This window comes from Gasterosteus aculeatus, chromosome 21, assembly GCF_964276395.1.
Source record: "Gasterosteus aculeatus chromosome 21, fGasAcu3.hap1.1, whole genome shotgun sequence".
Classification (NCBI taxonomy): domain Eukaryota; kingdom Metazoa; phylum Chordata; class Actinopteri; order Perciformes; family Gasterosteidae; genus Gasterosteus; species Gasterosteus aculeatus.
Window position 1 is genome coordinate 5,931,986 of NC_135708.1, and position 24,382 is coordinate 5,956,367.

General features: G+C 43.6%; 2 protein-coding genes across 44 annotated transcripts in view; one reads left to right on the forward strand and one right to left on the reverse strand.

The window, feature by feature from the left end:
- LOC120812009 (uncharacterized) overlaps positions 1–24,382 on the reverse strand; it is a 519,303-nt gene that overhangs the window by 166,799 nt on the left and 328,122 nt on the right. The gene's annotated exons all lie outside the window — the stretch shown is intronic.
- LOC120811974 (protein NLRC3) lies at positions 1,067–22,056 on the forward strand. 9 transcript variants are annotated; one of them, XM_078096931.1, is made up of 13 exons: positions 1,067–1,226; positions 3,151–3,276; positions 3,363–3,470; positions 4,024–4,131; positions 4,496–4,609; positions 5,697–5,775; positions 5,928–6,138; positions 6,298–8,101; positions 8,197–8,370; positions 14,431–14,604; positions 14,941–15,114; positions 20,945–20,991; positions 21,136–22,056. In XM_078096931.1, the coding sequence occupies exons 2-13, from the start codon at positions 3,188–3,190 to the stop codon at positions 21,720–21,722; spliced, it is 3,669 nt and encodes a 1,222-aa protein (XP_077953057.1). In that variant the 5' UTR covers positions 1,067–1,226; positions 3,151–3,187; the 3' UTR covers positions 21,723–22,056. The 9 variants fall into 9 exon arrangements, with proteins under 9 accessions (XP_077953057.1, XP_077953061.1, XP_077953059.1 ...); XM_078096932.1 differs by having other exon boundaries at positions 1,069–1,226; positions 3,154–3,276; XM_078096935.1 differs by lacking the exon at positions 8,197–8,370.

Sequence of the window (24,382 nt, forward strand, 5' to 3'; positions counted from 1 at the left end):
AAATCATTTAAATGGTAGAATTCAGCTTTTACACTCTGTAAAGTGGTCACTTGCAGCGTATACGGCGTAAAAAAGAACATGATCATTGATTGTATTGTAACATTAGTCATGTCAGTGAGGGATTTCAGACTTAGCCATCAGATGAAACCATGGGGAGAGAGCCATAAATGCCTTAGAGCCCAACAACTCTGTGAAAAGGTCCAAAGTCTAGTTTCAGAAGATCTAAGGAGAGTTCTAGAGGTCAGAGGACAGAATAAAGAGGTTTGGAGTAGTTTCATTAGAATTCACATTTTGGATGCAAAAGTATGGAGACGTTGTTTTTCTGACCCACAGTAAGAAGTAAAAACAGATGAAACTGATGACCAACTGTCACTCAACTAATAAACTGTCCATCGACAGTCTTCAGCATCTGGTTTTCATGATGATCAATGACAGAAGCTGGAGGATTTACAGTTTGTGTTCTACATTCAGTCACATCTTACTGTATGCAAGCAGGCTTCTTTACTGGCTGTTTTTACCCACAATCCTTTGCACAGCAGGTATATGAGCCAGAGGGTTCAAGGTGCCATGTGATGAGGAAGTAGAATACTGAATGTAACAACATGTCCTTTGTGATTTGGCAGGCAGCTTCAGACTGATATGTGGGGAAGTTGTTCCGCCCCAACAGGTTCAACCTGATCATCAACGTGGAGTGAAGAATAAAAACATTCTGAGCTCAGACTCTGTTGTCTTAGTGGATGTTTTTATTCAATATAAACTTTTCACAATATGTATTACAAAGGTTTCTGCTTCATCACGTGTTCCCTACTAGTCTACATGTCGAAGAAGACCAGGTGACAAAGAGGGGCGTGGACTGGTCCTCTAAACCATCTGGTCCAACAACAGCATCCAGTCTGCTGTCATAGCAACTCTTTACAAGTTGAAAGGATCGTTCCACAGATGCTGGTTTTGATCCTGAAAGACTCTTGTTTGAGCTGTGAGGGGGATTCTGTTCACGAGGACCTTTGACCCTGTTAACACATCTCACACTGAGACTCAGTCAACCAGTCAGACTGCATACTTTGATGGTGACGTGAGGACACACCCTCTCTGATGAAGGACAACAAGCTGCGTCACTTCACTCCGTCTGATGGAAGCTGAAGTGAAGCAAGGAGCTCCTTTTCTACACGGACCTGCTGAGGACAGAAGAGAGCTGCTCACTGAGGAAGTTCATGTCTACAAGCTCAGTAAGTGCAGCTGTGATTGGTTGGATGACATCATTGATGGTTGTGAAGGTGTGATTGTTTAAAGCTGGGAAACAAGATGGCGCCTGTGTGAGCAGGCAGAGAGAAGCTGCTGTTAGTCTAAATGATGACGCTGTGATGAAGAAGAGGAGCTCAGTCTGATCTGGGGTCTGTGAGGACTGTTTCTGATGAGGAGGGGAAGGTAGCAGACGGAGGGACACTAGGACCCAGCAGGGACCACAGAGCTCACCTGGGCCTTTGTTCCTGAAACACACCTGAGAGACGCTCTGTTTGTTTTCACCTGCTGCTTCAGTCCTTTAAGTCCACAAAGCTTCATGTTCATTTCTTCATCTGCTTTAAACACATTTAGTCACTTTTTAGTGTTTGACTGTGTTTGTTTTCTTTAGTGTTCAGTTTTTCTCTCATTGATCACCAGGTTGTAGTCAACCTTTTACTAACTGATCACATGGTGAAGTAAACCATCTCATCAATAGAAAGTTTTCCCATGTTACCATGGTAACCAGAGTGTTTCCTATCAGGACAGCTACATGTCATCTTACTGGTCTGTGTTTTCTTGACTTCTGGATTTTGAAGGCGATCAAGGAGAAACAGCACAGCACCATCTGCTGGAAGATGATCAATAACATTCATACGGTGGCCCTGAAATGGAAAATACAACGGCAAATAGGAACGCACAACAAAATTAACTTCTTACGGAAAGGGTAGAGCCTTATACCAGATAGCAGAGGACGGACCCTTCTGATTGGACAGACGGACCGTCTGTCTTTTAACCCTCTTAATCCAAAGCCTTTTGCCAGCGACGGAAAGTGACATGGAGGATTCAAATTATAGTAACTCCTTAACTATTTGCACCATCCGATTCTAAAAGTTGACAAATGGCGCTTTCTAGATATCATGGCAATCAATAAACCAGTGGCGGAACTGAGAGCCTGTGATGAGGGGGGGGAAGTGAGCGCAGCAGAAAGTCACGTAGAGATGACGATGTTTTGCGAGTGTCTTAAAAGTGTCCTACTAGTGTTTCACCATTGTTTTACCTGTGTTTTGTTGTTCAATTATATTTAGGTGTTGTAAATAAAAGTAAATAAAGGAGAGGGGGGGATACCGCGGACACTACGGCCGGTGGACGCCGCGGACGCTATGGCCGACATGGCTTGGGGACCGGAGTCCGATTCCTTAGCATGAGAAATTGGATGTGTGTTGCGAATGCGTGATACTTAAGACCCCTGTATCATATTATGTTAAAAGACAGACAGTCCGTCTGTCCAATCAGAAGGATCCGTCCTCTGCTATAAGCTTTTCCCCTTATTACCCTTTCCGTAAGAAGTTCATGTCGTTGTGCGTTCCTTTTTGCCGTTGTGTTTTGCACTTCAGGGCCACCGTAAATTCATCTTGTAAAACACTACATTTATAGGATGAGCATTTAAAATGACGTCTCTTGACATGTTAGGGTAACAGGTGTTTTACTCCACTTGTCATTGCTACAAATCATGACATGTGTCACGTGGGTTCCCTTTAGCGGGTCCCTGCGGACGTGGGTGTGACACCCTGTAACTAAAGTTAGTCTGCTGCAGGGTGTGTAACCGTAATAACGTGTGATGCCACGAGGTACTTTATGAAGACGCTAACCTCTGTTTGCCAGGGTGTCTAACGTTGTGAAATAAACGACGGATTGGAGCAGAACGTGGTCCGCGTCCTGGTGGTAATTGAAAAACACAACACAAAGAGTACAACCGCTATATTAACATGGTTTAAGAAGGAAAAAGAAAGTTTGTCTTTCTCAAGAAGTCTAAACTTTAACAGATAGACGACAACAACATGGAAAGTGTCCCATGAGAGTTTTAGTATTGAGGTGAATGAGCTCTGTGTGTTTTTCCTGATGAAGATAGTAATATGTGAAATCTCCCAGCAGGTTGGTGTGAAGGTGTGAAGGTGTGGACTCTGCTATGAATCAGGCTGAGGACCCAGAGGAGGGAGTCCCTCCCTCTGAAGCCCCTCTGTGTGGGGAATATGACAACCAGACCAAAGCTCAGAGGTGAAAGGGCCATCTCCAGCCGTCCTCCACTCTCCTCCATGTTCCAACGTCTTTGGCTTACTAACTTTGGTTATATGTGTGACCAGGATCCAACAGGGACTAGGACCTGAACCCAGCTGTGTGTCCATGAAGAGTAACTGGTCTATGGATCGTCCTACAGCCTTCAAAGATGTCCGTCCCTCTGTTGATGCAAGGTGAGGGTCTCAGGCTGATGATGAGGTGTTACTACCAGACTCTCTGGTGGGAGGTTCTGGGTTTCTTGCTCCAGGGCCCTTTAGCAGTGTCCAGGGAGGGAGCGAGAGCTCCATGGAGGACTTGGTGAGACCTGTTGGGACTAAACCAAACTGACTGCTGAAGAAAACAGTGAGCTGAAAGAGTGAGCTGTTGATTCTCAGTGGAACCAGCACGACCAGTAGACCTAAACCACTATAGGGACTCATGTGGTCCACATCCAGACCTCACGTCATGGACCTTTACCTTGCTTTGGTCTCTGTGAGGACGGACACCATGTGAGCTGAGGTTTCATGATTAGATGATGATGCGATGATATAATCTCAGCGTTTCTTTCAATGCACATCAGCAGAGAGGAAAGTCTCCTGGACCCAGATGTGTGTCCATGAAGAGTGATCGGTCTATTGATCGTCTGATTCACTTCAAAGATGGACGCCTTTCTTATGACCCCGTCCTCCACTCTCCTCCATGTTCCAACGTCTTTGGCTTACTGACTTTGGTTCTATGTGTGACCAGGATCCAACAGGGACTAGGACCTGAACCCAGCTGTGTGTCCATGAAGAGTAACTGGTCTATGGATCGTCCTACAGCCTTCAAAGATGTCCGTCCCTCTGTTGATGCAAGGTGAGGGTCTCAGGCGGATGATGAGGTGTTTCTATCAGACTCTCTGGTGTTTCTTGCTCCAGGGCCCTTCAGCAGTGTCCAGTGAGGGAGGGAGAGCTCCATTGAGTGCTTGGTGAGACCTGTTGGGACTAAACCAAACTGACTGCTGAAGAAAACAGTGAGCTGAAAGAGTGAGCTGTTGATTCTCAGTGGAACCAGCAGGACCAGTAGACCTAAACCACTATAGGGACTCATGTGGTCCACATCCAGGCCTCACGTCATGGACCTTTACCTTGCTTTGGTCTCTGTGAGGACGGACACCATGTGAGCTGAGGCTTCATGATTAGATGATGATGCGATAATATAATCTCAGTGTTTCTCTCAGTGCACATCAGCAGAGAGGAAAGTCTCCTGAACCCAGATGTGTGTCCATGAAGAGTGATCGGTCTAAAGGTTGGCCGATTAGCTGTAAAGATGGATTCCGTTCTTATGACCCACAGTAAGTTCTTAAACAGATGAAGAACTGAAGATCCTCAGTTGTGAATAAATGTTGTTTCCATGACTATCAATCATGACAGAACTCATTATTTTCATCTAACTCAGAGGTGTCAAGCTCATTTTAGGTTTGGGTCAGATACTGCCCACTTTGATCTCAAGTGGGCCAGACCAGTCAAATCAGGTGATGGTCCGGTCGACAGGGTGGGGCCGTCATTTTCAAGCGGGTCGCCATAGTCGAAAAGATCTAACGCAGGTGCGCCCACACTTTCGGCTCCCAAGCTACTTGTCACTCAACTTTTCAAGTGATTGCGATTGCCGGAATAAGAATAAGGAGCAGCAGCGGTAACAAAGGGAACAACAGCAAGCAACAAAGTTACTCCAGACATTCTTGGTTGTTACTTCACTCGATGACTTGCACTGATGACCCGCGGTCCACCACGCATGCATGGTGACCTGACGGGATTTTTTTTTTTCAATGGCAGACGATGTAAAGGCAATGCGTTGGTGAACAACCTGGTCCCCCTGGTCTAATGCATGCGCTGACTCACAGAGTGCGACTCCAAGTGGACTGATGAGGAATAGCAGCTACTTTTATAAAAATGCAATTTGTGTCTTTCTGTTATTCTTACAATAGCAAAGTCATTTGGCGGGCCGCACTGGACCCCCCCCCCCCCCCCCCCCTCCCCCGGCAGGCTGGATTGGGTCCCCGGGCCTTGAGTTCGACACCCATGATCTAACTGGTCTGTGTGTGTGTTTAAGTGTGAATCTTTAACTAGTTGACTAGTTTCAGCAGATCTTCTAGAGGTCAGGGGAGGGACTAAAGCGGTTTGGAATAGTTTCATAAGACTTTGTACCAGATGCAGAGGTCTGGAGACGTTGTTTTTCTGACCCACATTAAAAACTAAAACCAGATGAAACCGATGGCTAACTGTCACTCAACTAATAAACTGTCTGTCCATCAACAGCAGTCTTCAGCATCTGGTTTTCATGTAGATCAATCATGACAGAAGCGAATATATTTAACTAATGTTGTATTGGTGTTAATGGTCCAAACACCATGTGACCTGATGGTTCATGTTCCTCCACAGAGAGGACCAGGAGAGCTCAGAGGTTCCCACAGGTCCGTCTGCCCAGCAGCATCAAACACACCTGGACTCCATCTTCATGGTGTGTACATGTATAAATACTTTTACATCTCAGTTCATCATCATCTCCATGCTGCACTTTGAAGACCAGTGGATTGTCCGTCTGTCCAACATGGACCTGATGGTGGCTTCCATGATTCTAGTTTCTGTCATTCATAGAATATTTTTTTCCAGCTACTGGAGGAGAACATCCTCACTTTTGTGAAGAACGAGCTGAATAGGATCCAGAAGGTTGTGAGTTCAGATTACCCAGAATCCTTAGAGAAAGAGAATGAGGAAGTGCTGGATAAAGAGCAGAGGAGGAGCAGAGAGGCATTTGTGAAGATCTCAGTGCACTTCCTGAGGAGAATGAAGCAGGAGGAGCTGGCTGACTGTCTGCAGAGCAGTAAGAGGATTTCTCTACAGACTTACCATGCTGATACATGAGACCTTCACTAATGTCTCAAGAGATGGACAGAATATATTCATGTAGTCATTCTATGAGGAAAGGACATGTTGAAATCTGTTCTTTGACTCATTGATCTTCTTTGTTGTCTTCATTCAGGACTTCAAGCTGCAGTATGTCAGCGTGAACTCAAATCCAACCTGAAGAAGAAGTTCCAGTGTGTGTTTGAGGGGATCGCTAAAGCAGGAAACCCAACCCTTCTGAATGAGATCTACACAGAGCTCTACATCACAGAGGGAGGGACTGCAGAGGTCAATGAAGAACATGAGGTCAGACAGATTGAAAAAGCATCCAGGAAACCAGCCAGACCAGAAGCAACCATCAGACAAGAAGACCTCTTCAAAACCGCAGCTGGAGCAGAGGAACCAATCAGAACAGTGATGACTAAGGGAGTGGCTGGCATTGGGAAAACAGTCTTAACACAGAAGTTCACTCTGGACTGGGCTGAAGACAAAGACCACAAGGACATAGAGTTCACATTTCCATTCACCTTCAGAGAGCTGAATGTGCTGAAAGAGAAGAAGTTCAGCTTGATGGAACTTGTTCATCACTTCTTCAGTGAAACCAGAGCAGCAGGAATCTGCAGGTTTGAAGAATTCCAGGTTGTGTTCATCTTTGACGGTCTGGATGAGTGTCGACTTCCTCTGAACTTCCACAACAATGAGATCCTGACTGATGTCACAGAGTCGGCCTCAGTGGATGTGCTCCTCACAAACCTCATCAGGGGGAAGCTGCTTCCCTCTGCTCGCCTCTGGATAACCACACGACCTGCAGCAGCCAATCAGATCCCTCCTGAGTGTGTTGGCATGGTGACAGAGGTCAGAGGGTTCACTGACCCCCAGAAGGAGGAGTACTTCAGGAAGAGGTTCAGAGATGAGAAGAAGTCCAACAGCATCATCTCTCACATCAAGACCTCACGAAGCCTCCACATCATGTGCCACATCCCAGTCTTCTGCTGGATCACTGCTACAGTTCTGGAGGAGGTGTTGAAGACAAGAGAGGGAGGAGAGCTGCCCAAGACCCTGACTGAGATGTACATCCACTTCCTGGTCGTTCAATCCAAAGTGAAGACGGTCAAGTACGATGGTGGAGCTGAGACGGATCCACACTGGAGTCCAAAGAGCAGGAAGATGATCAAATCTCTGGGAAAACTGGCCTTTGATCAGCTGCAGAAAGGCAACCTGATCTTCTATGAATCCGACCTGACAGAGTGTGGCATCGATATCAGAGCAGCCTCAGTGTACTCAGGAGTGTTCACTCAGATCTTCAGAGAGGAGAGAGGACTGTACCAGGAAAAGGTGTTTTGCTTCGTCCATCTGAGTCTTCAGGAGTTTCTGGCTGCTCTTCATGTCCATCTGACCTACTTCAGCTCTGGTGTCAATCTGCTGTCAGAAGAACAAACAACCTCCCTGGTGTCTAAAGTCTTTAGAGACAAACCTAAACCAAAACGTCTCTACCAGAGTGCTGTGGACAAGGCCTTACAGAGTCCTAATGGACACCTGGACTTGTTCCTCCGCTTCCTCCTGGGTCTTTCCCTGGAGACCAATCAAACTCTCCTACGAGGTCTGCTGACACATACAAGAAGTCGCTCACAGACCAATCAGAAGACAGTCCAGTACATCAAGGAGAAGATCAGTGAGGATGTGTCTCCAGAGAAAAGCATCAATCTGTTCCACAGTCTGAATGAACTGAATGATGCTTCTCTAGTAGAGGAGATCCAACAGTCCCTTTGTTCAGGACGTCTCTCCACAGATAAACTGTCTCCTGCTCAGTGGTCAGCTCTGGTCTTCATCTTACTGTCATCGGAAGATGATCTGGAGGTGTTTGACCTGAAGAAATACTCTGCTTCAGAGGAGGCTCTTCTGAAGCTGCTGCCAGTGGTCAAAGCCTCCAACAAAGCTCTGTACGTACAGAAAGAATAAGATTCATACATCATGACTTAAACATGCTGTCATCTTTTTTTTATTGTTCATATTTTCCTCATCAATGTTTCTTCAGACTGAGTGACCGTAACCTCTCAGAGAGAAGCTGTGACGCTCTGTCCTCAGTTCTCAGCTCCAAGTCCTCTAGTCTGAGAGAGCTGGATCTGAGTAACAACAACCTGCAGGATTCAGGAGTGAAGCGGCTGTCTGGTGGACTGTACAGTCCACACTGTGAACTGAAGACTCTCAGGTCAGATTAAGTTAGTTTAAAAGATTTTTTTTAATCACTTTATTTTTGCATTTTCAACACAGGCAGACACACACACACACACACACACACACACACACACACACACACACACCCATAAGCACAAAGAGAAATGGGGAAGGAAAAAAAAGGGTGAAAAGGGTCTGAGTGACTCTGTTCTTTCCATAACGAAATAAATCCTGAGGCAACAATCATGTGCTCTGCCTGTCTTCTCTACACATCACCACCTGTAATATTACCATGGTAAAGAAACATACATGACTTCGGTACGTCATAGCCCAGGATTCTGACAATGGTGGAATGAACCTTTCCCAGAATTCAATCATTTCTAGACAAAGCCAAAATACAGTTGTTTACATTTACTGGTTTACATTTACTGCCCCACAATTCCTCCAACATGGTTGGGCATTCGACAGACACTTGTTTGTGATTTGGGGGGTAATATAGAATCTGATTACATTTTCCAACAGTGCTCCCTCCACATTCGCGAGGATGTTGAGGATCGTTGTCCTCCAAATATTTAACCATTCATCATTTGTGATTTTCACTTCAAGTTCTTGTTCCCATTTTAGTTTTACATAACATGTTGTTTTTCCTAGATTTTCCATCAGGTGTTGATATAGGGGCGATATGATTCTATATTTTTTGGAGTTGTAAACTCCCATTATTCCTTTATTACCTTGTTTATTTTGTGCTTTATTTTGCTGTTTAAAAATCCCTTAATTAGATATCTGAAGTGGTCCTGGTTATTTAGCGTGTATTTGTCTTTCAGCTCCTAGAAGCTTGCCATACTTCCACCTTTGATAACTGTGCATATTGCTGTTATTCCGTATGATATCCATTGTTTAAACCTCAGATCAACAATACCTGGAATAAATTGTGTATCGTAGGCTATCCATCGTAGAGGCCCGAGCTCCTCCTCTAGTCGTTTTTTCCTTATTACTTTAAACCACAGCTCTAATGTAAATCTGTTCAAGTAGATGTTTTGCCATATTTCTGTCTCTAATAAGCTTTGTATTTCCCTTCCTTCTACAGAAACTTTTAGATTTTTCCACTTTGCTTGGTAATCGTTGGTACACCAGTATATTATTGGTCTAATTTGCGCTGCCAGAAAGTATGCCCTGATTTTTGGTAGTGACATTCCCCCTTCAATTTTTCCAATCTGTAATGTTTCATATTTGATTCTTGGCTTTTGGCCATTGAAATGAAATAATGAAATAATTGAAATAATTTTATCCCAAGCTCTGAATTGCTTCTCAGGAATCTCGATTGGAAGTGATAGGAAGAAGTAGAGGAGTTTTGGAAGTGTGCTCATTTTTGTAGTATCTATCCGTGAGCTGAAATCTAACAGGAGAACCGCTCACCTCTCCATGTCACTCACTAATGTATTGATCCACTATAGTTGGCTTTATATCAATACTTTTTGTTATAGTTACTCTGAGGTATGTCATACTTTTAGAACTCCATTTTAAATTAAGTGTTTGTTGTATACTTTCAGAAGGTTTATAATTTGGAGTTAAGATTTCCGTTTTTGACAGATTCAATCTGTATCCAGAATAAGAACCCATGCAGGCATCTGTCGGGGTCCTCCAGGTAACAGATCACGTCATCCGCAAAAAGCCCTTTAATATGTTCATCCTTTCCAACCTTTATCCCATTATGGTCTATATTCTGCCTAACTGCTCGTGTAAGGGGTTCTATAAAGATAGCAAATAGAGTTGGTGAGAGACAACATCCCTGCCTGGTGGACCGCTCTAGTGCTGTACTATCAGTCAGATTGCCATTTATTTTTATCCTTGCAGTTGTTTTATGGTAAAGTGTTTTGACACATTGAATAGCTTTTTCACCAATACCTGGAATAGAAAATTACAGTTTACCCTTTCAAATGCCTTTTCTGCATCAAGGTTTATTAAGGCTGCAGTAATGTTTTTACTATTAATGTGTTCAATTATATGTAGTGTTCTCCATATGTCATCCTGGGGTTGGCGCCCCTTGATGAAGCCTGCCTGGTCCTCATCTATAATGTCCTTATTAAAGTGTTCATATCTTTTTGCAATTATTGAGCTATTCTATAATAAGAATTGATATAGGTCTATACCCAGCGCAGCAATCACTGTTATGTTCTGGGGAAACAGTCAGTGCCAGGGAATCTATTTGTTTTTAGTCTACCCACAGCTTTCTCTATTTCTATTTTTGTAATAGGGGAGGTCAAAAGGTCGTTCTGATCAGTCCCAATTACTGGTAGGTCTAGTGTCTCTAGAAAAGTTCTAATTAGGTCTTTGTCGGCAGCTGGGGGTTGACTATACAAGTTTAAATAATAGTTCCTGAATGTGTTTTCAATCTCTTCGGGTTCATACAATATTACATTTGTTTGCTGGATTCATTATCTTTTGTATCATCCTGTCTGCCTGTTGTTTTTGCAGTCTTTTTGCCAATAATTTATTTGCTTTGGGTCCCACCTCGTAGTGGGACTGTTTAAGAAATCTTGTTTTATTTTCTATCTCTGAAGTTAGTAACTTATCTATGTTGCCTCTAATTTCTTTGATTTTTGGTAGCAGAGTCGGGTCGCAGGTATTTTTATGTTGTTGTTCAAGCAGTTTTTCCTTTTCTATCTTAAATGTTTCTTCTTTAGCACCCTTAATAGTTGCCGTCTTCGCAATTAGTTTTCCTCTCATAACTGCTTTAAGAGCGTCCCACGGGATTGTAGGATTAACCTCACCATTATTATTCTCTTTTTGATATGTTATAATCTCCGATTTTATCTCTTCAACCACGGATTTATAATTTATTATTCCAACATTTAACCTCCATAATGTTTTTTTCTCCTGAGATTTTAACTTAACGTTGAGATAAACTGCACAGTGGTCGGACATGTCTGCTGTTCCAATTTCACATTCCGTAACACTGTGTATGTCTGTTTTTATGTCTGTCAGTTCTAGCGTCACTTTTGTTGGGTGCAGAGTAGTGTGTAGTTCTTTCTGGTGGGGTGGAGTTCTCTCCAGATATCAATTATACCAAATTCTTTAAACAGAATATTTACTGTTTTTGTGACAATATTATGGTTTTTTTTCTGGTTTGTTGTGTCTAGACTACTATTCATAGCTATGTTAAAGTCACCTCCGCATATTAACAGTTCTTCGGTTTCGAGAATGATGCTGTCTAGTAAGGTTTTATAAGAGGACTTTTCAGTATTGGGTGGAGCGTAGACATTTACCAATGTGACTTGTTCGTTTTCCAACTTTCCTTTTACAATTATTTATATATATATATGCCTTTTTTATTGCTGATTTCTCTGTTACATTCAAATTTCACTGAGTTAGATATAAGAACAGTCACGGCCCTTCTACGAGCCTGATGAAATGAACTTTAGAATACATTCAAGTAGACAAACCTCCCAAGCTTCTCATGTTCCTTCCTAGATAAGTATGTCTCTTGTAAATATTTTATCTGTGCCTTATCTTTCTTTAATTTTGTCATGATTTTCCGCCGTTTAACAAGTTTAAACGTTTACTTTCAATGACAGTATCTGAATGTTATTCTGCATCATCTTGCCTTTTAGAGTTATGTTGCAAACCATACCCAAACAAAAAAACATAAACCAAAATATAAATCAAAAGTCTTTAATTGGACAAAAAATAATATCACTTCAGAGGTAAAGGGTGTAACTTGCATTCACTTGGGTTCCCTGTTAACTGTGGGAGCCCTCACTAGTAGTGGATTAATACCTATTAAACGGTATTCTGCCTATTCTAGAAGTGTCCAACATATAGCACAGACATGAAGTGTTTCCTCAGTCGTTTTTTTCGAAATATTGTATTGACCCATAAGTCTTTCCAAATGTTTAAACTGGGGTTTGTATTTTGTCAAACTGACCAGATAGAAAGAGAAAAGGAGCAGTTTAGCTTTAGCCCCGTCTCTCCTATTGTCTATTTCTGTGGGACATAGCCCGTGTCTCTCTGTCGCGTCGATGCGTTTCCATGGCAACAGCTCATTCAGCCTCTGCTCCACCTCGCTCGCAGTATTCACCTTCTCCGTCACCGATACCTTTACCCACGTCACCGATACCTAGGTCCCGCGCGGCTTCATCGGCACTCTGATAAATCCGTAGTCCCAGTACTCTCGCATCTTAGAGGGCGTCTGGAACCGAATCCCTTTCTCCTTCAGTGCCGCTGTGATGGGCCCGTATGCTTTGCGTCTTTCCATTATGTCAGCTGCATAGTCTTTGTCGAAGAATAGTCGTTTGCCTTCCCGTTCAATCTTCTGCTGCCACACTTCCTTGAGTATCAGTTCTTTAACGCTAAACTCTAGGAAGTTGACTATTATTGATCTCGGGGTCGAGGTCGTAGCTGGCTTTGGTATCGGGGCTCTGTCGGCCCGCTGGACCTGTAGATCCATGTCTTCGGGAAGCGTAAGATAACTTTTAAATAGCTCCGTTACAAAGTCAGAGGCTGATACTCCTTCTTTACCTTCTGGAATCCCGTATATACGAAGATAGTTTCTCCTGGATCGGCTCTCCGGGTCAACAATTTTGTTTCTGAGATTGGAGTTTTGTTTCACTACAGTTAGTAGTGTGCAGTTAATCTATAGGCGAGCTGGATCTAGGTCTGCTATACAGGTTTGTGCCTCAGCGATGTTTGCGTCTTGGCTCTGCATCTCACTCATGACCTTGAAATATTACAAATCAATCGTACATTTTAAAATCCATTAATCACGATTAAAGGTTTGTTATTCTTATAAAGAGTAAATCTTACAAGTGCTGAGTAATTTACACTTTAGAAAGTGTCCATCCATCCATCCATTGTCAAACCGCTTATCCTGCACACAGGGTCGGGGGGGGGCTGGAGTCCATCCCAGCCAACTTCAGGCGATAGACAGGGTACACCCTGGATTGGTCGCCAGCCAATCGCAGGGCTACACAGAGACATACAACCATTCACACTCACATTCACACATCTACGGGCAATTTAAAGTCCCCAATCAACCTGATCCCCAGAGCATGTCTTTGGACTGTGGGAGGAAGCCGGAGAACCCGGAGAGAACCCACGCAGACACGGGGAGAACATGCAGACTCCACACAGAAAGGCCTCTGGGCGGAATCAAACCCAGGACCTTCTTGCTGTTAGGCGACAGTGCTAACCACCACACCACCGTGCCGCCCACTTTAGAAAGTGTGTATTTTAGAATTCAGAAGCGAAGTCAAGGAAACTATGTTTGACATCTTGTTTGAAGCCCCTCAATTCCTGAGACAGTTGCGCAAAGCCCTCCAACAACTCGCTTTGGTTAGCTACGTTAGCTTAATTAGCTGGGTCCACATCGTCCTCCCGATCACTGACATTGGTAACCACCAAGTTTTCTTGAGTTTTCTTAATTTTCTTGTCTGTCTTACAAGCCCTTTGGAATCTTCCTCTTCTCATATTCAACTTGATATAGTGCTTGCGTGGCTTTGCATTGATAGGAGGTGTATTGATTAACCGACTCTGAGGAGCTCACTACCACACGTCCATCTTGGAAGCGGCCAACCTAGTTTAAGAAATTTAATAAAAGTTCAGACAAACTATCTACTCCAAAGCATGAACAGCATCTTTGTTCTTCAGGATTTCAGAATTTTTAAAAACCATAAGCGCCAGAAGATCTAATCAAAGAGACTAAACTAGGGACAAAAAGGTCTGTTTATGTTTCCATCACATCATAGAATCCTTGTGGAACCGACACATTTGATACAGAGAATTAAAACACAGTGTTTGTTCACAATAAAACATCACAGGGTCATCCTATTAATCCTCTTATTTATGCTCTGTGATGTTATTTTAACATCGTTAATTCAGGAAAATGAGAAAAGCAGAGGTGTCAATAAGACCATCTGAGTTTGATGGTTGCTTATTTAAGGTGTTGACGGTAACTGACATTAAATTAGCAAACGAAGGTCCTTTTTAATCATTTTCCTTTTTAGTAGTCTAGTCTACACAAGTACTTGTATAAACACTTAACTGATTTTATATGAAATAGGATTATTTTTCTTGTTGTTGATTGTTGTCTCTTCAGACTTGACGGCTGTAACCTCTCAGAGAGAAGCTGTGACGCTCTGTCCTCAGTTCTCAGCTCCCAGTCCTCTAGTCTGAGAGAGCTGGATCTGAGTAACAACAACCTGCAGGATTCAGGAGTGAAGCTGCTGTCTGCTGGACTGGAGAGTCCACACTGTGAACTGGAGACTCTCAGGTCAGGATTCAACTTGGTGCCTTTATTTACATCCATGGTACATGTCTGACTTTCATAAGATTTGTTCTGCTTGCATGATTTAAACCAAATATGTATTTTCCAAATTTTCCAGGAAAATGTGTTTATTTTCAATACAATGTTACAATTGAAAATTGAAAAATTTGACATTATAGAGTTAGTAGTAATATTATCAGATTGTTGATGTACATTCGTGGGTGTTTAGTTGTGACTGGAAACCAGTCAGTAACCATGTTAATGTGAAGTACTGCAGTGACCGTCCAGCCCTCACAGCTCCCTCAGATCATGTGACATGTGTCTTATTTTGTGTGTCTGCAGGCTGTCAGGCTGTCTGATCACAGAGGAAGGCTGTGTTTCTCTGGCCTCAGCTCTGATCTCCAACCCCTCCCATCTGAGAGAGCTGGACCTGAGCTACAATCATCTAGGAGACTCAGGAGTGAAGCTCATGTCTGCTGGACTGGAGGATCCACAATTGAGACTGGAGACTCTCAGGTATGAAGAGGCTGCAGCCACAGACCATCAGTATGTTAGAGGAGGTAGAGCCGGGGGCTATTGCACAAAACCAGGATAAGGGATTAAGTCGAGATATTCACGTTATCCTGGATGAATTTAGCTTGGACTTGGTTGCACGAGAGCAGGTTAAATTAAGCCCAACCAAGTAACCATGGCGATTTATTCTTTGCAGCTAGCCTGCTCCAGACCAGGCTAACAGCCGGGCTAAGATTAATCCTGGAGTTTCAAGTGTTAAATCCGCTGCCGCTTTGATCTGAAACAAACGTTTTTAACAGTTATTCCGTTGTCTTCTGAATGTGTTCTGATTCACTATTGCTGTCACCAGTTTGATTTTAAACTCTACTATTGCAGTTATTTAGATCAGTGTCCCCAACATTTTTTGCCTTTATGCGTTTTCATGTCAGACAATATTCCCATTCACCGGTTTCTTCTTGCACCATGCAGCCTATATCTGAACCACGTTTTGGATGAAGAAGCACTGATATTGAGACATGGTTTCAGACATGAGAGGATGTTTGGGGACAGATCAGACCAGCGTGAAGCTCTCACCATCCCACAGATGCTCTGTATGGCACTGAGCCTTTTTGCAAGCGGCATGTTTTTACATGCCGAAACTGTAAATAAAGGCACTATTTGCCGTATCAGAAGTGTGTGTTTTGAACTGAAGTCCTTGGCACACATCTTTATTACCTTCATGGACACAGAAACATGTTACATCAAAGAGTATTTCCACATATTCCTTATAAATGGGTGATTGTGTTTGATGTGCAGTATAATGTAGCATATATGAAGATTGTGACAGGAAGACAGGTTGTGCAGGTGGAACACAGTCAGTAGCTGTCCCACCCTGAATCCCTCCATCACAGGCCTTCCTTGGTTTAAAACATGGGCAAATTCCTCAGCTGGGGTGAAGCCTGGTGCCCCCCAGTGCCAGACAAATAGACCTTTTTCTTAACTGCTTAAATCAGTTTAGATAAAATATGTGATCATCAAGTTATTTCTTGACCACCATTTTCAAACTAGGCTCTTACCAGCCTGCAAATGGTTTTTATATTTTATCTTGACCTGTTTCCAGGATCTGGTCCAGTTTTGTTTGTTCTGTGTGAATATTGTAGCGGTGTGGAAGGAACAGACTACACAACAGCTCAAGTGAAGTCCCCGGAGGGCAAGGTTTATTTACAACCGTAGAGTTAATTAGGAGAGGTCCAGCTTGCGAGGTTTTGCGGGCCCTGGCGCTCGTGGTGAGTCCGCTTGTGGGGGAGTCGGTGCAGTGCTCCAGGGGTTCCGTCGGGTCACTCGCTGTTTTCTAGAGCGAGAATGGCACACAAGAGGGTTAGCCTTACGTCTTCTCCAGTGGCCCCCTGTTCCTTCTGAACCTGCAGCTTAAATGCAGCGGAGCTGACGAGCTGCAGGTGTGGCCACTCAGCTCGGGATGAGTGGTGAGCAGGTGTTTCTTGTAGGTTCCAGGGCAACGCTGATGTGGACTTGGGACGCTCATCACAATATCAATTGTAGAAAGATATTTAGAATTAGACACAGCTTATAGAGATTTATGTATTGTAGTGGAAGATTTTCTCATGCAATCGGGAATCAGTTACAAAGTCTCTTGTGAATCAAAGTTGTATTTTCCGTTTATTACTTGCAAGGAAGAAGAAGACTACAACAGCTACACATCGACAGGCAAGCTTCTTCTTAATGTTTGAGAGCAACACAGATATATTTATACATTGACAGGGTTAACGCTTTGGTTTTGTTATACTAAAAGGATGGAGGCAGGCAAGGAGGTTCCAGACCTGAAGGAAGACTCAAGGTGTTTACAACCAGTGTTGGGCAAGTTACTGAAAATGAGTATTTAGTTACAGTTACTAGTTACTTCTTTTAAAGGTAATTGAATTACTTACCAGTTACTGTGTACCAAAAGTAATTAGTTACTCTGGAAAGTAACTTTTAAGTTACTTTTAAGTCTGCTTTTTAAATGTAATGAATATAAATAGTACTGAACAGTCAAACACAATAAACATCTTTTTTAGACCTATTTATTGTAATCAACAGGGCAACAGGCCTTCAAATCAAGCAATAGTACAAAAGTCATTTTTAATACTTAACTTATTGCAAAATAACTGTTTCAGGCATTTGCCTGAAGGCAACTGACTCGACAGTTGACAGGATGCATCGCATCTTCAACATACCGAGCAATCAATCTATTCAGCTCCGCCCGGTTTATCGGCTGCACTGCAGTCCGTGTAAAGTGGAGCCGTGGTTGTTAGCGTGGAGCGGCGCCTGCGGTCTTATGAAAGACCAGGGTAAATTCACTTGTTTTAAAGGTTAATGATAACAGACCATTTTGGTTTAAAATGTTCATGAGGCAAATATCTTTCACCCATTGAATTGTCATTTATTCTATACAGCTTGTTCAATGTTATCTGACTGAATAAAAGGCAGAATTGGGTTTTTAGAGTTGATCACGTCTTCCTGAGTGGCTTGTATTTGGTTACATTGTCATTTGAAAAATGAAGGCAATTGTTCTATAACAGTGTGTAGTTTAATGTAACCTTTCACCTGCAGACTACAGGGGATGGAAACCAGTGTAGACTGTTGCTAGAGAAAGATACACAAAGACACCGGAACCAGAGGGTGGAATTAGTATCAACTATTTTGTAGAAATGAACAGTTCTTGTTACATCACCACGTGAGTAGTTTCTGCAGCAGCTCTTTTCTGCTACACGTCCGTTCTGCCCTCAGGACGGGGGAAGTGGTGCCCCCTCTGGCCCGTTCAAGTTATGTTGGTGGTTTGCATATATTTGTGACATGAACTGGAAGTTTGCTGCATGTGGTAGTTTTAGGTAGATGGTCTCAGGAAAATCATCCCCTGCTGTCCTCCATGTGTTAAAGCCTTCAAAATCTGCAAGTATTTGTTTAGCATAGAAGTCCTATTTTAGTCCTATTTTCTCCATTAGTATATTCTGTCAAAGTTCAGTGCATCTGGAGCTTGGACACTACGTTCTGACTTCCATATTCATTTAAATGGAGTTTGTCTTACTGCTGAATTGTGTAGCGAGCTACATACACACAAGGAGAGCAGAACAGCGTCTATGATGGTCTCACTGTGCAGCATCTGTAGAACATCTGTCTGAGTATCAGCAGGAGAAGGTGCTGCTGAGAGAGTGATCTCCTGAGCCTGTTTCTGATAGATTTATATTTCATAAAGCTTTGCCTCCATGCTAGATTTCCCTCTTTACATCCCTCTTTATATTTGACCAGATCACTACGGTCTCAATGTTGGACATTTAGCTAGCTAAAGTTAGCTCGGCAAGCTCGTAGGGAACGTTACCTCATCTGTGGAAAGCAAGCTAACATTGGCCGAGTCAACGGCACAACTTCCATCACACCACCATTCTCCCTGTGCTTCACTTCCACTTTAGAGGATTTACGTCTTGGTGCCGTGCTGCTGGCTCGCGCTAACTGGCACGCAACGGCAGATCTTTGGCAGCTTGGTGGCACCTGGGTGGCACCTTGGTGGCAGCTGGGTGTCAGTCGTCAGTCAGCGTCACAGCAGCGACACTCGTTGGTTCACAAGCAGCCCAGAGAGAGAAAACAGCAGAGAGAAAGTCGACATTCTGCGACGCACTTTGAGCGAGTTGTGAGAGCAGCGATGAAGATCACGGAGCTTCATGGATCTTATGATGAAGAGGAAGATGAAAACAGAGATCTATTTGAAGATGGTTGAGTGTATTTACATAAGGATGTTCTGTAATATTACATTACAGGTAATTTAGCTGACGCTTTTATCCAAAGCGACTTACATTACATTTTTAACCCATGGCTCTTACATTTTGTCAGGGGAGCACTTAGGGGTCAGGTCTCTTGCTCAGGGACACTTCGACATGGGACATGGGGCAGCCGGGACTCAAACCACCAACCTTGTGGTTCCCAGCACACCCTCTCTACCCCCTGCGCATATCACAGTAATAGTATGGACGTGACGTAAGCTGAATGTGACGTCAGCAATCGGTGCCTCTGTGGTGTAAAAAAACAAACACTCAACTAAATAAACTAACTAGTGCGTTTCTTCTGTTTGTTTGTGTTCATAGTACATGTGTTGTTTGTTCATTGTTCATTTTGAAACATAAAAACATGCACATTGTGTAAATACTGAATGGGTTGTATCTGCTTTTGTCAGGGACGCGGACGTCGGGTAACAAAAGAAGAATTTAATAGTTTAATAGTCAAAAATACGAAAAAGCAAAAGGCCAAGGGGCAAAAACACACACAGGAACAGGGGGACAAAAAGTCAGGTGCAGGTGATTGGACACAAGTGGAAACGATCAGGGAATGACAGGACAAGGCAGGAAGGGAAGTTACCCGGGGACACGAGTGGCAGAAAACTACTAGTAAGACAGGACGTGAACCCAAACCGTGACAGACAGGAGAGGCAACCGGCCTGGCAACCGGCCGGGGAGCCTCCGGGGGTTGGCCCGGCGGATGGTCATTTGGGCGGCTCCGGAGCACCGACTGCAGGGCACGGAACGTCTCCGGAATGGCCGGCTGGGGAACACGGGACACCTCCGGAGTCGTCGGCGGCTGGGGAACACGGGACACCTCCGGAGTCGGCGGCGGCTGGGGAACACGGGACACCTCCGGAGTTGTCGACGGCTGGGGAACACGTGACACCGCCATGGTCGGCGGCGGTTGGGGGACACTGAACACCTCCGCGGTCGGCGGCGGCTGGGGGAAATTGAACACCTCCGCAATCGCCGGCGGCTGGGTGACATGGGACACCTCCGGAGTCGCCGGCTCAGCCCCCCCATAACCCCGCCCTCAAGGGCCGGATCCCAGACGGCCCTCAAATCACCAACGGGAGGGTGGGAGAGGACCATGGGATGGGAGGGAGGAACCTGAGTCGGGGAGCGGGGACTGAGGCGTCGGAGTCATGAGTCTCTGGGCCGGTACCGGAGGGGTCGGGGCCATGAGTCTCAGGGCCAGTACCGGAGGGGTCAGGGCTGTGAGTCTCGGGGCCGGTACTGGCCGAGTCGGGATCGGGGCCTGGAGTCTCGGAGCCGGTACAGGCGGGGTCGGAGGAGCGAGTCGGGGAACAGGAACGGGAGATCGCTGCGCTGGCCCAGCGGGAACAGGAGAGCGCCGCTTCCGCTTGGCAGGGCTCCTCCTGGGATTTAGGAGGGCCAGCAGCTCGAGGCAGGCAAGCTGATAGTTCCTGGGACCAAACACAAAGTTTTATGCTGCCAGAACGGGCTCCTCACATCCATATAGTCGGGCCCGTAATCTGGCAGCGGGTCCGCTGATTCCCTCCGTGGTCATGTCATTCTGTCAGGGATGCGGGGAAGGCAGGACTCAACCGCAGACGTGGGGTAATCAAAAAGACTTTAATAGTCAAAAATACCAAAAAGAAAAAGGCCAAGGGGCAAAAACACACACAGGAACATGGGGGCAAAAAGGCAGGCAAGAACTCTGCTTTATCTTTATTAAACTAACAGTTTAATGTTAATGTTCCTTTGCACACGTCCCATGTAGCTTGATCTGTAGCATGACGTCATTTCTCCCATTTAAATTCACATCTGGTGAAAGTACAGTGACAGGTCCATTTCTTATTTGTTATCCATTCATCTTTTTCATGAATATATTCCTGCACCTCGTCGCTGTGTGACGCCTGACTGACAGTCTGTGGTCGTCTGTAAGTAGTGGGAGAAGAAGAAGAGGTGCTCCATGTGGACATGAAGGACAAAGCTGTGTGTGTGAGAGTGATGTAATGTCCATGTCTCCATGCTGCTCTGACCCCCCCTCCTCCTTTCAGGGTGGAGCCTGATGGAGTCCGATGGTTGACACCAGGTCTGAGGAAGTGTAAGTGTGCTTTGATTCATAAAGATTCAACCATCTTCACACTGTGACATCACTCATTCACCTCTGTGATGTCATCATCAAAGTGTCAGTAGATGAACACATGATTAATAACTGCAGCTGTATTGTGTCTTGTTCTCTCATCAGATTCCTGTGAACTCACAATCGACACAAACACAGTAAACAAACAACTCAAACTGTCTGACAACAACAGGACGGTGACATGTGTGAAGAAGGATCAGTCATATCCTGATCATCCAGACAGATTTGACCACTGGCCTCAGCTGCTGTGTAGTCCTGGTCTGACTGGTCGCTGTTACTGGGAGGTTGAGTGGAAAGGAAGAGTTCATGTATCAGTGAGTTACAGAGGAATCGGGAGGAAAGGAAACGGTAAAGATTGTGTGTTTGGATGGAATGATCAGTCGTGGAATCTGGGATGCTATGATAAAGGTTACTATGTCTGGCACAATAAGACAAGAACACCCATCACCACCTTCTACTCCTCCTCTGGTAGAGTAGCAGTGTATGTGGACTGTCCTGCTGGCTCTCTCTCCTTCTACAGAGTCTCCTCTGACACACTGATCCACCTCCACACCTTCAGCACCACATTCACTGAACCTCTTTATCTTGGGTTTGGGTTCTGGTCTGGTTCTGTATCCTCAGTGTCTCTGTGTCCTCTTCAGGAGGGAGAGTCTCCTCCTGGTGGAGAACCTTCCTCTCTGCTCACCACGTAGTTCAGTCTGTACAGCTGATGGTGGTTCATGTGGGTGTAGATGCAGGTGGAGCAGGTGAGGGGTACCTGAGCTGGTCTGGACTCTGGGGGGTCCACAGCTCTCTGGGACTCAGATGGAAGTGTGAAAGAGCTCAGCTTAATGCTGCTGTGCTCCTTCAATCAATAGATGATCATTTAGATATTGGCTCCTAATTAGGCTTTAATCTTCATCTTTATGTGTTCAAGAAGACATTTTACAAGACGGTCTTTCATCTGTCCCCCCATATGAGACAAATGTGTCCTTACGTGTGTGTGCGCTTCATCCGCAATAATAAAAACAAGGTGAAGAAGGAAAATATGAATGTGTAATTCTTTTTGAGCCCATTTTAACTTCAAATCTTTCTAAATCTGTTGAGTGAAATCAAATCTAATTTCACATAATCAGGTTTGTTTTGAACAAGAAGCTTTTTAATGGTTCAGCAAACCTCTCAAGGAAATATTGAATATGCGTTACTTGTGTTTTTATTCACTATAATGCCATTTACAACATTTACTCCATGTGTTACTTTAACAGAAATAGAATTGTTCGGCTCTAATGTTAATAAATTACTTTTATTGAAAACAACTGTACATGTTTAAACAGGCCATCAAATAAAGATGCTTTCAACACGCTGTATTATTTCTTTTGACATGAAATACTCTGATCCTTTTTAAAAATGCTGTACTATTGACTTTTGTACTATTTCCTCCATAATATCTGTATTTATTCTACAGCCCTGTTGCTGTGTCAATAGCACAGAGGAAACATTGGTGGTGCAGCATGTTGAAGAAGGAAGTGAGTAAATAAAGAAATGAGTAATGAATAAGTTGCTTTATTAACCTTATTAACCTTCACGCAGAGCCGTCTCACAACAACACAAACTACTGAGCTCGCTACTTCAGGTGCAACTTGAAGCTTTCATTCTGCACCAAATATCACACTTAAGTCACCAACAAAAACACACTAAGCACAAGCACACATTTGATAACAGGGTGGAGTTTATTTCCTCAGAAACTTGAGTATTATAAGTGTTAAATGTGAATTCTGTTTGGTAGAAATATCCAATCAATGTCAGCAAACAACCCAGTATATGACAAAATAAATGTATCAAACGTGCGTTATTACTTTGCTGTTAAATATTTAAGATTTATTCCAACACACATAATTTTTATACAATTCAGTAGACTTAATATATACCATATCACATTAATATTATAAATATAAGTATAATGAATATATAGTAATAATATAATATATGTTATATGGATATTTAAATATGATCTAATAAAACATGTTTATATATATATTTTATATATATATGAAACAAATCTTGACACAATCAATTATTTTGGATAAAATGTGCCTGTTTTCATACAAATGCGTGTGTCCTAATAAGTTCTTTATGTCCTTTCTCCCGTGTCTGTCCGTGCTGGATCTGTCCCCTGTCTCCCGATTTAAAGAACAAGCATGGGAAAAAAAATACAGCGATAGCACAACTTCATCCAGCAGCCAAACCTTCCTGGTGACCCCGTCTCTACAGAAGCTACAAGCCAACATTCTCTCTGAAACGTCCTAGAAACTTTCTCTGCCGTTTGTGTATTTATGGTTCAAAATAGGAGCTGAAAATCACCAATTAAAATGTCAATGCTAAAACTATCCGTCAAGACAATGACAGACTTTCATCACGCCAATGCAGTGTGTTCCATATACAGATTCCATCACGACTTTACAAGTTAAATTCATGAATTCTCCCCCTTTCATCAAAAGTAGCTGTGGCCAAACATGGTCACCTCATTCATACGAGTATGCTCTGTCAATTAGCTGTAAAACCACTTTATGCTTTTTCATGAACTGCTGACTACTATTATTGACTTTATTATGTACATACGATTATAATAATTTTTTCTCAAAAGAATGTTTTTGTTAAAGCTTTCTCAATGTGAGAGTTTTGACCCTCTCACTAGTCTCATGAATTGGCAGAAATCATAAAATCATCTAAACATTCAAAAAGTTGAACCTCACAGTCTAACATTAAGGAAGTGTTTTAAATCAACACTTCTATCTTTCAGCTTCTGGGACTTAATTTTTTACATTACATGTCATTTAGCTGACGCTTTTATCCAAACCGACTTACAATAAGTGCATTTCAACCATAAGGATACAAACCCAGAAGAACAAGAAACAAGAAAGTGCAATTTCCTCAAATAAGCCAATTTACAATTTGCTACAGATGAGTTACAAGTACAAATTATGTGCTACAATTTGTTAGTCTTTTAGTGGAGGTAGAGTCTGAAGACGTGTGTCAGGGAATTGCAGGGGAGGTAGGACTCAGACGCAGAGTTCAGAAACAAAAGGGACTTTAATTGTCAAAAAGGTTAAAGCAAAAGGCCAAGGGGCCAAACGGGAGACAGGAACTGCAAACGACGAGAGACAAGGACATGCGTGGCGAAAGACAATGACGCGACAAGTGACACAAGAGACACACGGCTTAAATACACAAGGGAGGTGCAGGTGATTGGACACAGGTGGAAACTATTAGACGATCACAGGGGATGACGGGACAAGGCAGGAAGTGAAGTTACCCGGGGACACGAGTGGCAGAAAACTACAAAATACAACAGGAAGTGAACCACACCGTGACA

Excerpts from the sequence above, each read along its gene's own strand:
- LOC120811974 (XM_078096931.1), top strand. The coding sequence starts at position 3,188 with ATGAATCAGGCTGAGGACCCAGAGGAGGGAGTCCCTCCCTCTGAAGCC. Across the intron at positions 3,471-4,023 it reads CGTCCCTCTGTTGATGCAAG|GATCCAACAGGGACTAGGAC; the intron begins GTGAGGGTCTCA and ends ATGTGTGACCAG. Across the intron at positions 15,115-20,944 it reads TTGAGACTGGAGACTCTCAG|GGTGGAGCCTGATGGAGTCC; the intron begins GTATGAAGAGGC and ends TCCTCCTTTCAG.